This window comes from Monodon monoceros, unplaced genomic scaffold, assembly GCF_005190385.1.
Source record: "Monodon monoceros isolate NGI ecotype Baffin Bay Population unplaced genomic scaffold, NGI_Narwhal_1 Super_Scaffold_22, whole genome shotgun sequence".
Classification (NCBI taxonomy): domain Eukaryota; kingdom Metazoa; phylum Chordata; class Mammalia; order Artiodactyla; family Monodontidae; genus Monodon; species Monodon monoceros.
The window spans coordinates 81,108,573-81,127,591 of record NW_021703779.1 but is presented as its reverse complement, the minus strand read 5'-3'; the positions used below and the strand labels follow the sequence as shown (position 1 = coordinate 81,127,591).

The 19,019-nt window shown below is 36.5% G+C and overlaps 1 protein-coding gene across 1 annotated transcript in view; it reads right to left on the bottom strand.

Moving 5' to 3' along the window:
* Nucleotides 1–19,019, bottom strand: part of DIAPH2 (diaphanous related formin 2) — an 888,726-nt gene that overhangs the window by 639,554 nt on the left and 230,153 nt on the right. Inside the window, exons 9-10 of the mRNA XM_029240205.1 lie at nt 14,995–15,131; nt 12,261–12,369 (exon numbers count right to left, since the gene is read on the bottom strand). Coding sequence (XP_029096038.1) covers nt 12,261–12,369; nt 14,995–15,131 — 246 coding nt within the window. The remainder of the gene's footprint in view (nt 1–12,260; nt 12,370–14,994; nt 15,132–19,019) is intronic.

Here is a 19,019-nt window from a genome sequence, read left to right as displayed (position 1 = left end):
GGTGGAGGAGTAAGACGTGGAGATCACCTTCCTCCCCACAAATACATCAGAAATACATCTACATGTGGAACACCTACAGAACACCTACAGAACGCTGGCAGAAGACCTCAGACCTCCCAAAAGGCTAGAAACTCCCCACATACCTGGGTAGGGCAAAAGAAAAAAGAAAAAACAGAGACAAAAGAATAGGGATGGGCCCTGCACCACTGGGAGGGAGCTGTGAAGGAGGAAAAGTTTCCATACACTAGGAAGCCCCTTCGTGGAGGGAGACTGCGGGTGGTGGAGGGGGAAGCTTCGGAGCCGCGGAGGAGAGCACAGCAACAGGGGTGTGGAGGGCAAAGCAGAGAGATTCCTGCACAGAGGATTGGTGCTGACCAGCACTCACCAGCCCGAGAGGCTTGTCGGCTCACCCCACGGGGCGGGTGGGGGCTGGGAGCTGAGGCTCGGGCTTCGGAGCTTAGATCTCAGAGAGAGGACTGGGGTTGGCTGCATGAACACAGCCTGAAGGGGGCTAGTGTGCCACAGCTAGCTGGGAGGGAGTCCGGGAAAAAGTCTGGACCTGCTGAAGAGGCAAGAGACCATTGTTTCGGGGTGAACAAGGAGAGGTGATTCAGAGCAGCGCCTAAACGACCTCCAGAGGTGGGTGTGAGCCACAGCTATCAGCACAGACCCCACAGACGGACATGAAGTGCTAAGGCTGCTGCTGTAGCCACCAAGAAGCCTGTGTGCAAGCACAGGTCACTATCTACACCTCCCCTCCTGGGACCCTGTTGCAGCCCGCCACTGCCAGGGTCCCGTGATCCAGGGACAACTTCTCCGGGAGAACACATGGCACGCCTCACACTGGTTCAACGTCATGGAGGCCTCTGCCGCCACAGGCTTGCCCCGCATTCTGTACCCCTCCCTCCCACCGGCCTGAGTGAGCCAGAGGCCCCTAATCGGCTGCTACTTTAACCCTGTCCTGTCTGGGTGAGGAACAGATGGCCTCAGGGGACCTACACACAGAGGCGGGGCCAAATCCAAAGCTGAACCCCAGGAGCTGTGCGAACAAAGAAGAGAAAGGGAAATCTCTCCATGAAGGTTCAGGAGCAGCGGATTAAATCCCCACAATCAACTTCATATACCCATCATCTCTGGAATACATGAATAGATGATGAATCATCCCAAAATTGAGGCAGTGGACTTTGGGAGCAACTATAGACTTGGGGTTTGCTTCCTGCATCTAATTTATTCCTGGCTTTATGTTTATCTTAGTTTAGTATATACAGTTAATTATTATTGGTAGATTTGTTTATTGATTTTGTTACTCTCTTCCTATTTCTTTTTTTTATATATAGATTTTTTTTTCCTTTTTCTCTTTTTGTGACTGTGTATGTGTATACTTCTTTCTGTAATTTTGTCTGTAAAGCTCTGCTTTTACCATTTGTGCTAGGGTTCTGTCTGTTGGGTTTTTTTTTTTGTATAATTTTTGGTGCTTGATATCATTGGTGGATTTGTTTGTTTGTTTGGTTGCTCTCTTCTTTCCTTCTTTTTTTCCTTTTTAATTTTTATATTTTTAATAATGCTTTTTTATTTTTAAGTTTATTTTATTTATTTCATGCTTCTTTTGTCCCTTTTCTTCTGAGCCGTGTGGCTGACAGGGTCTTCGTGCCCTGGCCAGGTATCAGGCCTGTGCCTCTGAGGTGGGAGAGCCAAGTTCACACACTGGTCCACCAGAGACCTCCTGGCTCCATCTAATATCAAATGGTGAAAGCCCTCCCAGAGATCTCCATCTCAACACTAAGACCCAGCTCCACTTGATGACCAGCAAGCTACATTTCTGGACATCCTATGCCAAACAACTAGCAAGACAGGAACACAACCGCATCCATTAGCAGAGCGGCTGCCTAAAATCATTATAAGGTCACAGACACCCCAAAACACACCACTGGACACAGTCCTGCCCAGCAGAAAGACAAGATCCAGCCTCATCCACCAGAACACAGGCATCAGTCCCCTCCACGAGGAAGCCTACACAATGCACTGAACCAACATTACCCACTGGGGGCAAATACCAAAAACAACGGGAAATACGAACCTGCAGCCTGTGAAAAGGAGACACCAAACACAGTAAGTTAAGCAAAATGAGAAGACATAGAAACACACAGCAGATGAAGGAGCAAGGTAAAAACCCACCAGACCAAACAAATGAAGAGGACATAGGCAATCCACCTGAAAAGGAATTCAGAGTAATGATAGTAAAGATGATCCAAAATCATGGAAATAGAATTGAGAAAATACAAGAAACATTTAAAAAGGACCTAGAAGAACTGAAGAGCAAACAAACAATGATGAACAAAAAAATAAATAAAATTAAAAATCATCTAGAAGGAATCAATAGCAGAATAACTGAGGCAGAAGAACGGATAAGTGACCTGGAAGATAAAATAGTGGAAATAACTACTGCAGAGCAGAATAAAGAAAAAAGAATGAAAAGAATTGAGGACAGTCTCAGAGACCTCTGGGACAACACTAAACATACCAACATTTGAATTATAGGGGTCCCAGGAGAAGAAAAGAAAAAGAAAGGGACTGAGAAAATATCTGAACAGATTATAGTAGAAAACTTCCCTAATATGGGAAAGGAAATAATCAAGTCCAGTAAGCACAGAGAGTCCCATACAGGATAAATACAAGGAGAAACGTGCCAACACATATTAATCAAACTAACAAAAATTAAATACCAAGAAAAAATATTAAAAGCAGCAAGGGAAAATCAACAAATAACATACAAGGGAATCCCCATAAGGTTAAGAGCTGAACTTTCAGCAGAAACTCTGCAAGCCAGAAGGGAGTGGCAGGACATATTTAAAGTGATGAAAAGGAAAAACCTACAACCAAGATTACTCTACACAGCAAGGATCTCATTCACATTCAATGGAGGAAGTAAAACCTTGACAGACAAGCAAAAGCTAAGAGAATTCAGCACCACCAAACCAGCTTTACAACAAATCCAACTTCTCTAGGCATGAAACACAAATGAAGGAAAAGACCTACAATAACAAACCCAAAACAGTTAAGAAAATGGTAATACGAACATACATATTGATAACTACCTTAAATGTAAATGGATTAAATGCTCCAACCAAAAGACACAGACTGGCTGAATGGATACAAAAACAAGACCCATATACATGCTGCCTACAGGAGACCCACTTCAGACCTAGGGACACATACAGACTGAAAGTGAAGGGATGGAAAAAGATATTCCATGCAAATGGAAATCAAAAGAAAACTGGAGTAGCAATTCTCATATCAGACAAAAGAGACTTTAAAGACTATTACAAGAGACAAAGAAGAACACTACATAATGATCTAGGGATCAATCCAAGAAGAAGATATAACAATTGTAAATATTCATACACCCAACATAGGAGCACCTCAATACATAAGGCAAATGCTAACAGCCATAAAAGGGGAAATTGACAGTAACACAATCATAGTAGGGGACTTTAACACCCCACTTTCACTGATGGACAGATCATCCAAAATGAAAATAAATAAGGAAACAAAAGCTTTAAATGACACATTAAACATGATGGACTTAATTGATATTTATAGGACATTCCAACCAAAAACAGAATACACTTTCTTCTCAAGTGCTCATGGAACATTCTCCAGGATAGATCATATCTTGGGTCACAAATGAAGCCTTGGTAAATTTAAGAAAATTGAAATCGTATCAAGTATCATTTCTGACCACAAGGCTATGAGACTAGATATCAATTACAAGAAAAAAACTGTAAAAAATACAAACACTTGGAGGCTAAACAATATGTTACTAAATAACCAAGAGGTCACTGAAGAAATGCAAGAGGAAATCAAAAAATACCTAGAAACAAATGACAATGAAAACACAAAGACCCAAAACCTATGGGATGCAGCAAAAGAAGTTCTAAGAGGGAAATTTATAGCAATACAGTCCTACCTCAAGAAAAAAGAAACATCTCAAGTAAACAACCTAACTTTACACAAAAAGAAATTAGAGAAAGAAGAACAAAAAAAAACCCCAAAGTTAGCAGAAGGAAAGAAATCATAAAGATCAGATCAGAAATAAATGAAAAAGAAATGAAGGAAACAATAGCAAAGATGAATATAACTAAAAGCTGGTTCTTTGAGAAGATAAACAAAATTGATAAAACATTAGCCAGACTCATCAAGAAAAAAAGGGAGAAGACTCAAATCAACAGAACTAGAAATGAAAAAGGAGAAGTAACAACTGACATTGCAGAAATACAAAGAATCATGAGAGATTACTACAAGCAACTCTATGCCAATAAAATGAACAACCTGGAAGAAATGGACAGACTCTCAGAAATGCACAACCTGTTGAGACGGAACCAGGAAGAAATAGAAAATATGAACAGACCGATCACAAGCACTGAAATTGAAACTGTGATTAAAAATCTTCCAACAAACAAAAGCCCAGGACCAGATGGCTTCACAGGCCAATTCTACCAAACATTTAGAGAAGAGCTAACACCTATCCTTCTCAAACTCTTCCAAAATATAGCAGAGGGAAGAACACTCCCAAACTCATTCCACAAGGCCACCATCACCCTGATACCAAAACTAGACAAGGATGTCACAAAGAAAGAAAATTACAGGCCAATATCACTGATGAACATAGATGCAAAAATCCTCAACAAAATACTAGGAAACAGAATCCAACAGCACATTAAAAGGATCACACACCATGATCAAGTGGGGTTTATCCCAGGAATGTGAGGATTCTTCAATATATGCAAGTAAATCAATATGATACACCATATTAACAAATTAAAGGAGAAAACCTGTATGATCATCTCAATAGATGCAGAAAAAGCTTTCAACAAAATTCAACACCCATTTATGATAAAAACCCTCCAGTAAGTAGGCATAGAGGGAACTTACCTCAACATAATAAAGGCCATATATGACAAACCCACAGCCAACATCATTCTCAATGGTGAAAAACTGAAACCATTTCCACTAAGATCAAGAACAAGACAGGGTTATCTACTCTCACCACTATTATTGAACATAGTTTTGGAAGTTTTAGCCACAGCAATCAAGGCAGAAAAAGAAATAAAAGGAATATAAATTGGAAAAGAAGAAGTAAAACTTTCACTGTTTGCATATGATACTATACATAGAGAATCCTAAAGATGTCACCAGAAAACTACTAGAGCTAATCAATGAATTTGGTAAAGTAGCAGGATACAAAATTAATGCACAGAAACCTGTTGGATTACTATACGCTAACAACGAAAGAATATCTCTTTGAAAAAAATGGTTCTGAAGAACCTAGGGGTGGGACAGGAATAAAGACACAGCTGTAGAGAATGGACTTGAGGGCACAGGGAGGGGGAAGTGTAAGCTGGGAGGAAGTGATAGAGTGGCATGGACATATATACACTACCAAATATAAAATAGCTAGCTAGTGGGAAGCAGCCACATAGCACAGGGAGGTCAGCTGGGTGCTTTGTGACCACCTAGAGCAGTGGGATAGGGAGGGTGGGAGGGAGACACAAGAGGAAGGAGATATGGGTATATATGTATATGTATAGCTGATTCACTTTGTTATAAAGGAGAAAGTAACACACCATTGTAAAGCAATTATACTCCAATAAAGATGTTAAAAAAAGAGAGAAAGGCAGGTTAAGGTTGGAGAGTGGACTGGAGTAGGAAGGAGAGGATGAAGATAAGGAAGAAAAGTACAGTTAAGGACAATACTGAATTTGAAATCCAGTCAGAAGGGAGCTGAATATATGGAATCTGTGAGTCAGGATGCATTTGGAATAGAAGAGTTCAGAGAGATTCATCACATAGAAGTGCTGGTGGAAGTCATAAGGATGGATAATGCTGCCAAGGACAATGTACAGAATGAGCAAAGGACCAGAGCAAAGGATCAAAGGACTATGGATCAACCTCTAGGAATAAGTATATTTTAAGGCCAAGCATAGAGACAGGAGATTTTAAATGTAACAAAGAGGTAAAGTAAAAATGAGGAGAGCTTAGTATCATAGAAGTTGAGGGAAGAGAGAGCTTTGTTCAAGAGTGACCAATAGCATTGAATGGTGCTGTGGAAGCCAATATGATGACTTCCAAAGTGTCTGTTGCTTTTTATATTACAGAGGTCACTAGTGATTCCCCGTTACCAAAAATGATCGATTTGGCAATTATTCAACTTTGAAACAGGTTTAAAATAAAAGACATCCTTCTTTAACTCCGAAGTTATTTTTGTACTTGAAACATGACTACATGTTGTAAATATTTCTATACAACCCCCCACTGTAATAATTCTAGTTTTTAAATGGTAGTAGTACAAAATTGTCAATAAATAGTTATTTAGCTTCCTAAGTAGTATCAGACATTCCTTCAACACAATATTTAACACACTCATTTACTTTTCCACAAATTTCCTCCTTATCCATAGCTGCAGTGCCTTGTTTTATTATAAATGTACCTCTACTGACAAATAATAAATGATTTATCCAAAGCTACTTTCTCATATGTGATGGTACGAGTGCACTAATAGCTAATTTATAAGTATGCTTAGAGTAAAATCTCAACACTTGAGAACCACTGTGGAAAGAATCGCGCTACAGAGAATCAGTCCATATGCCTGAGGGTTTGTCTATTTAAGCATGAACATCTGTTTTTGCATGGAACTCTTTCTGAAGAGAATTCCTGAATTCCCACATTCTTAAAATATCCTAGGTATAATTTGTTATTTTATTTTTTTGCTGACTCAGGGGCATGATTAAATATGTGAGTTAGTGAGAGATGATGGAACACATAGATGCCCTCAGGAGCTATTGAGAGATACAGGGCTATTTGCTCTGACGCCAAATGAAACCAAATGTTATAATTTTTGAATTCCAGTTCCACTCTTTTATTATGTTTCTATCTCCTTCTCCCTTGCTTTCATTGTGTCAGTTGTTGCTTCTTCATCATCTCAGTGCACAAGTCTGGAATAAATTGTCTTCCAACCTCCCAACTCGTGCTTCTAGTCTGCTATGGATGGAAAACAGAAAATCGGGCCATTAAGATAACATAGGAAGAAAGAGTTAATAGGCTCTGATTAAAGGCCAAAAGGTCTTTGTCATCATGAGGCTTACTTGATGGATTTGGTGACATTTTGTAGGCTACTCAGATTATTTTCTTTTTTTCTTTTTTTCTGGTTCTGAGTTATATTCCAAAATGATAAATCTCTCAAATAGGTGAGGTCTGGATAAGTGAACCAACTGTATATTTACTTCTATGTTTTTGTGTACCATATCTAATTATAACATGCACAATTTTTAAAATTATTTTCAGCATGTTAGACAACATTTTTTAGATGTATTAAATCATGCTAAAATAAAAACACTTCTGCACACAGCTCCTGAAATACTTTAAGACATTTCAACTTTCAGACTAATAGCAGCCTGTGAAGACTGGGGCTGGTTTTTATAATACATCATTGGAGGTTAACTCTATGACCTTCTCCTTCCATAAACAACTATTATTGGGAGGGACAAATTAGGAGTTTGGGATTAACATATACATACTACTATATATAAAATAGATCACCAACAAAGACCTACTGTTATAGCACAGGGAACTATACTCAATATCTTGTAATAACCTATAATGGAAGAGAATGTAAAATATATATATACACACATTCATAGGTATACAGTCATACATATATATGTATATGTATAGCTGAATCACTTTGCTGTACACCTGAAACTAACACAACACTGTAAATCAACCATACTTCAATTTAAAAAAATTTTTTTAAATAATAAAAATAAAAGTTAAAGGGGAAAAAAAACAACTATTACTAATGCTCAGTGTACCCTAGCTTTTCCTGATGGGCTACGTAGAAATCAGTTTCAACTATATGTTGGTATTACCTCACTCTGTCTTTTGTGAAGGGGCTGGCAGACTACTCTGGCCTCTATTTTTTGTGTGTGTGTGTGGTACGTGGGCCTCTCACTGTTGTGGCCTCTCCCGTTGCGGAGCACAGGCTCCGGACGCGCAGCCCCAGCGGCCATGGCTCACGGGCCCAGCCGCTCCACGGCATGTGGGATCCTCCCAAACTGGGGCACGACCCCTGTCCCCTGCATCGGCAGGTGGACTCTCAACCACTGCGCCACCAGGGAAGCCCTCTGGCCTCTATTTTTACCTACTGGAAGCCGTTCTCCTGCCTTCCACCCTACCAGAGTACTGGTTTTGTATCAGTAAAGATAATTTTCTGGAAAATTTCTATTGATCCTTCAAGACCCAGTTAAAGCATCACCTCATCACTGAAGCCTTCCTTGACTTATGCAGCACATACCTAAATTTGCCTTCCTTTGTGTCCTCATTAAACCTTACCAAGAGGAAAGGGACATAGCTGGGGAAGCATTGCTATTCCAAGCAAAGTGTTCTGCATGATAAAATGTTTGAGGGCATTTAAAAGGCTACAGCATATTTGGGAAACACCAGGTTTAATACGGCTAAAACATATGGTACATTTGGGAGTGTGACAGGCTGTAAGGCCAGAATGTTAGATTGGGACCACATTGAGAAAGGTCATTCATCATGCTTAGGCTTTTCACTTTTATCAAGCAATGGGTCATGAGCATAGATAGGTTTCTAGGAATGCTACTATGTTAGAATCAGATTTATTTTTAAAGGATAACCAACAGTAGTACAAAATATTTGTCTGTTTTGGGGAAGAATGTATCAGTTTGGGGTACTAGTTAGGAAATTGTTGGAATTATATTGCTGGGAGAAGATAAAGACAGTGGAGATAGACAGACTGGGATAGATTCATAGTCTTTTGTAAGACTTGATGATTAATTGGATGCAGGGAACAAAGAAGAATGAAGTCTTGAGGAAAACCAAAGATCAGGAAGAAAATGATACCTCTCTATTATCTAAAATGAGAAAGGCAGGAAGAAGAGTAGACTTCTTTTAGGGGGGAAATCATGCTAAGGGAAAGAGAAAATGAGCTCATTTTACTAAGAGGAGGTACCATATAGTGGTTAAGAGCAAGTACTCTGAAGACAGATACTCTAGGGTCTAAAGTGAGCTTTACTTCCTATTTACTATGTGACCCTAGAAAAGTTATCTAACCTCTATGAGCCTCAGCTTACTCATCTATAAAATGGGGATACTACTACTATCTCTCTCAGAGAATTGCTGTGAGGTTTAAAATGAGGTAACATATTAAAGTATTTAGAACATTGGCACATGGCTTATAAATGCTATTTTTAATTTTGAATTTTTATGACGCTTCTAAAACATCCAGTTAGCTATTTGGACAGGTAGGATTGAATACCGATATGAGCCAGACTTAAAACCTGGGGAATCACTAGAACATAGTTGGACGTTAAAGCTAGAGAAGCAATTGAGAGTATTCACATATGTGTGTATCAATACATATAGATGTATATGTATATGAGCTTATATACGTGTGTATATGTGTGTCCATATGTATGTATAAACAAAAATGATGACAGAATGGGACCAAGAAAAGAACATAAAGAATAAAATAGCCAAGAAGTAAGAAGAAACGCATGAAGAAGATAGAGAAAGAACAGTTAGAGGTATTCAGCGAGCAAGGAGAGGATGGTGCCTAGAAAGCCAAAGGCAGGAAAATTTTCAAGGAGGGAGTGACCAATAGAGCCAAGCAATCAGGATTGGAAAGAAGCCACTGGACTTTGAAATTCAAAGATCATTGTCAACCTTTTGAAGAACTGTGAAAAAGTTGAGTTGTGAAAGGTAATTTAGGAAACAGAGAAAACAAGTATGGATGATTCTTTTAGAGACTTAGACTATAAAATGAAAACGAAAGATGAGAAGCTACTTTGAAGGATAACTAGGATCAAAAGAAGGCACTGTAGTATGGGGGAGACTTGAGAAGGCTACTCAGCTGAAGGAAAGTCAATGAACAGAGAACATATGAAGATATATGATTTATTGTCTATTTCTTGAACTACTGAAGATAATAAAACTCCTATCACAGGTACAAAATATATGAGCTAGAAAACTTCTGTGAGAACTTAATAACCTCTTTTGGAATCCAAAAAGCAGGGGGGTGGGGGGGGGTATGTAGTTATTATTTAAAAATATAATTAGTCCTGTATTTTAACAGAATTACTTCCTGAGACTGTAATAACATTTTGAGAAGTCTCAGGATACTACAGAAATAGAAAAGTAATTCTGTTAAAATACGGCACTCATTTCATTCTTTAAACAACAGATTTTAAACTTTTGTTTTTCATTCTGTATTCTGAATATATTTTTGAACTTTTAGATATTTTTTTCATCCACGTGAAATAATCCAAATAAACAAACACACTTCACAATTCTTCTGAGAGCACCAGGCTCTGTATATAACAAATCACTAACTTTCGTACCTCATTAAAATAGGAAATTTCAAATTGTGATTTGCATATGTTTGCATCTATAATCAGTATTCAACAATTTCTTGAATACCTAGCAAGACGTCTATGATCCTTCCATGTTACTTGTTAAAAACTTGCCACTTTTATCATTCCATTCAGTCCAGCTTCATGAAGGCTAGCAAATGTCATTCCCACCTCATTGTGTGGGCTGATCTATTCTATGGCAGGGGTGTCATTTAAAGGTCAGACAATACAGTATACACATGTTGGCATCACATAGACCTGGCTTCAAATCATAGCTCTACCTCTCAACAGCTGTGTGATTTTGAGTGAGTGAATGATCTGAGTGAGGAATGAAAACTTTGAATATAGATAAAACACTTAATTCCTCCTAAGCAAACTTTGCAAGACAAGTACAAACTCCTACATACAACTGAAAGTCAATGAGATTTAGTTAGGTAAGCCCAAGCACAGAAACAAGAACAAAGAGTTCAAGAAGTCATCTTAAAAAAGACAGTTTCCAAACCTTTCAGTAGAGATGTTAAATTTTATTGAAATAAATTGTATAATAAGAAGTATATTTAAAAAAGGAAACACTGAAAGGAAATCCCCCAAGCATTAAAAAATGTAATACACTGGCCATAAAAGGCACACCATAAAAGTCTATCTGAAATGTTCATCATAGCTGGAGTAGAAGTAACAATTAACAAATTTCTTCAAGTATTTGGAAAGGGATTATAGTTTTGTAACACTACAGTATTTTCTTTGGACAAGCCAAATTATCTATCTGCTGTAGTTTGAATCTCTGGTGAAAACAGGTAACTACACTTAACAATAAAATTAAAAAGGGGAAAAGAAACTCTTTGTTTTTATATCAGATAAGAAATTTTAATATTTAAACACTCACTGCTAAATAATTTCATAAAATAAACGTGGACCCATGTTCTCTTTGTTGAATGACACTACAAGGGTTTAAAAAATATTTCAGAAATTGTTTCCCATGGTACATTAAATGCTAAACACTGTCTAAAAGAAAGAGATGGGCACCACAGACTAACAAACCTGGCATCGAATTTGACTGTCCCACTTACAAGCTGTGGCACCTTAGACAAGTTATTTAATCTCAGCCTATTTGTCTCATAAGCAAAATGGAGATAATAATAGTATCTACATAGCTGAATTGTGAGAATTAAACTAGATAGTATATGTAAATTCAAATGTTTAGTCCAGAATCTCACACGATAAGTACAGTCAATAAATAAGAGTTCTCATCACTAAAGAACAATGTTATCTTTCATAAAATGGCTCATTTCCTGAAACCATCTAAGAAAAGATAGCAAATTTTGTCATTTTCTAAAGAAGACATATAGGCTGGGTCTACACAGGACTATGAGACAGACCATGACCTAAGAGTTGCAATTCAATCCTCCCTATTCTGGGCAGTGAAACTTCTGAATGCTGTGTGAATGGCACAAAAAAAGAGATGTGTTTAGTTTTCTTAAATTTCTACAACAAGCCCACACAGACTTCATTAACCCTCAGGATAACGGCAGTGGCTGAACTGTTTGCCCTCTTGCCCTGATTAATGCTAAGGCTTTAATTTCCATGGCTTATTACAATAATTACTAAATTTCTATCCAAATATTTATGATCATCATATTTATAATAATTCAAAGTACTTTTCCTTATTTTAAACAAATTGTCATTTTCACAGACAAAACCATAGCTTCTATGAATGACCAAGCAACAGGAAGAATTTCATTTTTATGTTCCCTTCTATTTAAATGCTAGCTAAAATGGAGTTGGTGTCATACAAAACCAGTACTCTAAATATAACCCTGGAAACTAACTCACCTGTAATTGCAAAGCTTCATGGTTTTCTAATCCTTCCACAATTGGTGAAAATCGTTCTCTGTTATTTCGTTCTGCTGCTGTAGTTATAGCTCCTAAAAGTTTATCTAGACTATAGAAAAAAAAATAGAAATGAGAAATACATCTTACACATACTATATGAATATGGGTTATCCCTTATGCAGTCTTCCCTGTTTTCTTTCTGGTGCTTGATGTTTTCACATAGACCACCACAATTTAAGAATTGTGTTCTTGTCCACATATATCTACAAGTCAAATGTTGATAGAGTTAAATAACTTTAGGGCACCAAAATTAAAATTCAATTTGAAAGTCTTGAGGAAAATAATTTTTCTGGGTGACATTTAAAAAAAATACTTAATTGATAAACATTAAAATTTTAAGTTTCAGGTTTTGATATTTCATGTGTTAACATAGATATTAATGTCACTTAAACGTGATATGGCATTTACAATTATTCAAAGTTTATTCAAATGTAAACGGACTGTAATTTTATAATAAAGTGCTGAAAAGCGTAAATATTTCTTAAAGAACTTAAAAAAATACCCAGGATTCTTTGAAAATGGAACAAGGAAAAAAACCTAAAAGAGAAAGCCCAGTAAATTAGAGAAGCATCTATAATTACCAAGCACAAGAAACTTATTCACCTGAACAAAAATATTGGAAACTATCTCTGTACAGTGTCTGAATCAAATTAACCTCTATGTAGTATACTACTATTATCAAACTATATCTGAAATTATAATTAACTGATAAAATATACCAGGGTAGGGTACATTATATGAATTAAGTACTGAAAACCTAACAGACTAGAAAAATATTTCTTACTTGTGTATAAACTGATTTTTCTATAAAACCTAAGGAAGGAAGCCTATCTGCATAAGTTATCTCATGCTCAGTTTGTTCTCACTGAGATAAGACTTAATGTGTGATAATATTTTTGTTCAGTGTTTGTCTTTTGGTTTCAAAGGATGAACCAGCACTAAGCAACATCTCATTTTATTCCAAGAGGTATGAGAAAGTCAACATATTAGAAGAATCCTAAATCTTTGCCTGCCCCATTATAATTCAAACTGAAATGATTACTGCCACACAGAGTGTTCAGAAGGAATATTTTAGTTCATGTCCGTAGCAGGTATTACATTCTTTATCTCAATGGTTTCTTACCAACTGGATATCAAATCTTTAATTTTGCTTCTAACTCAATATTATTTCCATAAGAAGAAATGATCTAATGCATAGTCAGCAACAACTTGCTGAAATTGGCACTTATGTGCACTCTGAGTAGTTACCAACAGCCTTTTGTTCTTTCCAACCAGTTAATTTAATTCCATTAATATTGCTTCATCTTTTCACTTACCATAGGCAGAAAGGATGCTCAACATCACTAATCATTAGAGAAATGCAAATCAAAACTACCTCACACCAGTCAGAATGGCCATAATCAAGAAATCTACAAACAATAAACGCTGGAGATGGTGTGGAGAAAAGGGAACCCTCGTGCACTGTTGGTGGGAATGTCAATTGATACAGCCACTATGGAGAAGAGTATGGGGATTCCTTAAAAAACTAAAAATAGAACTACCATACGACCCAGCAATCCCACTACTGGGCATATACCCTGAGAAAACCATAATTCAAAAAGAGTCATGTACCACAATGATCATTGCAGCTCTATTTACAATTGCCAGGACATGGAAGCAACCTAAGTGTCCATCGACAGATGAATGGATAAAGAAGATGTGGCACATATATACAATGGGATATTACTCAGCCATAAAAAGAAACGAAAATGAGTTATTTGTACTGAGGTGGATGGACCTAGAGTCTGTCATACAGAGTGAAGTAAGTCAGAAAGAGAAAAACAAATACTGTATGCTAACACATACATATGGAATCTAAAAAAAAAAAAATTGGTTCTGAAGAACCTAGGGGCAGGACAGGAATAAAGACACAGACATAGAGAATGGACTTGAGGACACGGGGAGGGGAAGGGTAAGCTGGGACGAAGTAAGAGAGTGTCATGACTAATATATACTACCAAATGTAAAATAGATAGCTAGTGGGAAGCAGCCACATAGCACAGGGAGATCAGCTGGGTGCTTTGTGACCACCTAGAGGGGTGGGATAAGGAGGTTGGGAGGGAGACACAAGAGGGAGGAGATATGGGGATATATGTATATGTATGGCTGATTCACTTTGTTATACAGCAGAAACTAACAGAACATTGTAAAGCAATTATACTCCAATAAAGATGTTAAAAAAATAAAATAAAATTATAGTACAAAATAAAGCATCTAGTTAATTCAGTTAAGGAAGTCAAATTTTGTGATGTGCATGTGTGAGGGTGTATGTTGTGTAGGGTATGTATATGTGTGTGCCTGTGTGTGTGTTTAGCCAAAATTACTCCCTAACTGACCTTTTCCCACTTTTCTAATAATTGCTTTACCTTCAACTAGACAAAATTCTATTCATTAACTTTGAATATCCAACTTTGAAGAACTCTCCATTAGGATTCTATCTTTTTAAACCTATTTTTCAAAGAATCAAAAAAAAAGCTAATATCCAAATAGATAAGGTAAAAATATCAATATTTTTTTCTAAAATTTAATAGCATTTTCATGCAAATTATCAAAAGAAACAGCACAAAAGTAGGACTTGTTAATTTCTCAAGTGTCATTTTCTATACAGTTAATATAATAATAGAGCAATACGTACATGTTCTCTTCTCCAACAATACAAATAGCAGAAAGTATTTTTACTATTTCAGTCATCATGTTGGGTTGTTTGGGGTCAACTGCTCTTGCCAACAGTAAAAGGCTTCTTTCATCACCTAGAATCCTTTGCAATCCAAACTGAAAAAAATTTTTTAAAATGAACTTTCATTCAAAATGTTTTTGGAACACATCTTTAATTTTAAAAAGCAACTAAACAATGATTTTCTAAAAACCAATACCTCCACAGTGAGGTTCTACTTAATTAGATGAATGTTCTTCAAATGCAGTTGTTTGTTTTTTATTTGAAATGACTGCATCTTGGAGTTTTGTCCTTTGGTCAGATATGATCTCCATTAGCCTGCCTAAAACTTCCATAAAAATTTGGAAGAAATATGGGAACCACCAATATTTTCTCAACAAAGAAGAATATGCTGATATGATTTTCTAAAGCAGTTCTACTTATGTCACTGGGTCTCCCTGGAGATGTCTGGAACTCATGGTTAAATTCTCCAATATGTTTGTATGGAAAACTAAGTTGAACAAAAAGGGTAAAACATTGAAAAGCTCTTTTGTATACTACATGCCAGTTAAAGAAGCAGTAGACCTCTGTATGGATTTTCCCATACCTTCTCTCTCTTAGCCTCCCTCTTTCAAGCAGTTGTGCTGCATTACAAAAGTTATGAACAGAAAGAAATGGAGCCTGGGTTTTACTAAGTGTCACAGTCAACTAGGCAGAGAAGCCAGACACCATTTTCATTTATTTTCTAGGCTTGAATATATGCATGCAAATGTGCATCATAAGAATGACTAGGTAAAAAAATGAAGAAAGCCCAAAACTCAGGTTTTCACTACATGAAGAAGGTAATATTTTCTTTGATCTTTGTCCCACAAAGTATTTCTCAGATTTCTTATGAAATAATGTTTGCTTCTTTTTACAGTTTAACAGTGAAATCCAACAACATTTCATTGGAGCAAAATTGCCATTTCAAGCTATCCTTTAGTTAAACACCACACATTTGAATATTTTCATGGTTCCTAATTTATCTTCTAAAAGAATTCAGGGCTAAAAAAAACATAGCTAAAGCTCTTAAATATGACTTTACTCGAGGTCATAACAAATAAGGAAATTTACAGAGACAAGACAAAAAAAGGAAATGGAAGAGACGAGATTAAAAAGAAACAAAGAAAAACAGAAGGACTATATAAGTATAAAGGTAGCCGGTAAATAATAAGTAGTAAGGAAAATAAGTGATGTGGAAAACTGAGAGAGATGGTTACCATGCAATTACCAAACTTAAAATAACTTTAAAAATCAGTTAGACTGAGAGTAAAATCATTTAATTTTTCAAATTTCCATTTTATTATTAAAAGTAGTTTGTAATGTGTAGGGACATACTCAAAATAAAAATGAAGATATGAGAAATGATGGAAAACCATCAATCTAAACATCAGAGCAATATTATAGCAATGGAAGTTAAGGGACAATGGGTTGCTTTTTATGATCCTATTATTACATGCATTGTATAAGCAAAAAGAGTTTTTGAAGTAGGTAATCAAAACTCCTCAGGGCCAGCAAATTTGATGTATGAGTCATGTCAGATGAAAGTTTCATTCTTTGATTATGACAATTCATTCCAACATGAAATGGATATATTACTGTATATTTTTTAAATTTTGAATGTGTACTTTATGCCCATTGTTTCACACGCCTATAATTTAAATGACCTATCATTTACTCATGTTCCTAGGACCTATGTGCAAGACATTAACATGCTCTAACTAAAGCCTAATCTTAATATAGAATAATCTAAGTTAAACTATCGTGTTTTACAATGTTATTGGGAATGTAAATTGGTACAACCACTATGGAGCACAGTATGGAGGTTCCTTAAAAAACTAAAAATAAGGGCTTCCCTGGTGGCACAGTCGTTGAGAGTCCGCCTGCCTATGCAGGGGACACGGGTTCGTGCCCTGGTCCAGGAAGATCCCACATGCTGCGGAGCGGCTGGGCCCATGAGTCATGGCCAGTGAGCCTGCGTGTCTGGAGCCTGTGCTCCACAATGGGAGAGGCCACAACACTGAGAGGCCCGCATACCGCAAAAAAGAAAAACAAAAAAGAAAACTAAAAATAGAACTACCACATTCCCCAGCAATCCCACTCCTAGGCATATATCCAGAGAAAACCATAACCCAAAAGGATACATGCACCCCAATGTTCATTGCAGCACTATTTACAATAGCCAAGACATAGAAGCAACCTAAATGTCCATTGACAGAGGAACGGATAAAGAAGATGTGATATATACATAAAATGGAATATTACTCAGCCATTAAAAAAATGAAATAATGCCATGTGCAGCAACACGGATGGACCTAGAGATTGCCATACTGAGTGAAGTACGTCAGACAAAGACAAATATCATATATCACTCATATGTGGAATCTAACTTAAAGAAAAGAAACAAATGAACTTATTTACACAACAGAAACAGACTTACAGGTATGGAAAACAAACTTATGGTTACCAAAGGGGAAACATGGGAGGGGAGGGATAAATCAGAAGCTTGGGATGAACACACACAGAAGACTACTTTACATATAAGATAGATAACCAACAAGGACCTACTGCATAGCATAGAGAATGCTACACTGAATTCTTTTCGAAGATAAATTAGGAACCATGAAAATATTCAAATGTGTGGTGTTTAACTAAAGGTTAGCTTGAAATGGCAATTTTGTTCCAATGAAATGCTGTCAGATTTCACTGTTAATACAGAGTAGTACTAACCCATATGAGAAAAGAATCTAAAAAAGAATAGATACATGTATACATATAACTGAATCACTTTGCTGTAAAACTAACACAACACTGTAAATCAACTCTACTCTAATAAAAAAAAAAACATCATGTTCTTCAAAACTGCCAAACTCTTAAGTAATAAATAATTACGTATGAACATATCAACTTCTGTCTCGTGGGAAAAGGCTCTACAGGAAATGTCACTTTCTCTAGTAACTATACTGATTACAGTTATATCCTGGAAAGCTGTAAGAGTTGACTACTCAAGTCAGTAAGAATTTAGATCAGAGTCCTAATTTTACAGGTGAGGGGACTGATTGGCAGAGAGGTCAAATGATTTTCTAAAGGCCACACAACTTAGTGGCAAATCATGGACTATATTTCCTGATTTCTAGTACAGTGTTGTCTTTCCTTTATTTCTTTGTTTCCCTCAATTGAAAAAAGAGATCCATCTTGAGCTGTGGAGAAGCAATGTTCATTAACTGCTTTCTTGTTAGGTATCAGATTCTGCATAACTTTGTCACCAAAGACTAAGAGCTCAGAAGTTCAGAAATTCGGTACTAGTACTGATGGAAATCTTTCTGGAAGAAACTTCCAAGAACAGCACAAATAGTATATTCTATACGGGAGACTCATGTCAATTGGCAAGCATCCATCTGTTCCACATGCCAAAAAATTCTTTGCTGATACATGTGTGTATAATATACGCATAATTATATATAATCCCACACACTTAAGAAAGACTGCAGATTACTTAAGTAGATAATCTTACTGCATTGGCTATTAATAGCTATATTTTACTTCTGGCAAGTTTTGGGTTATTGTTATAATTAGTTATTTTTAATAAATATTTTGAGATTATTAAAATACCATATAAAAGGAATTATTCAATTAGTGAATTAGTCAGTGGTATTTTACCTATAGGAATATAGCACAAATCATGTATAAGAGAGTAACAAAACAAGTTTATAGAAAAAATGACTTTAACTTCATAACTTGAGCAAAGACTACTTTTAGAAGAAAAACCCTTGTCTGGCATTCCTAGAGTCCCTCATAATGCAACTGGTATCACACAGGTACAAAAAAGAAACCCTGGTATGTGCCAGAAATGTCTTTTATGTATGTTAACTCACTGACATTAATTGAACATAAAAAGAAAGAAAAATCTTAACCTTATAACGTTCTCAGCAAAAAAAAAAAAAAAAAAATCAAATCATAGCTTTGAA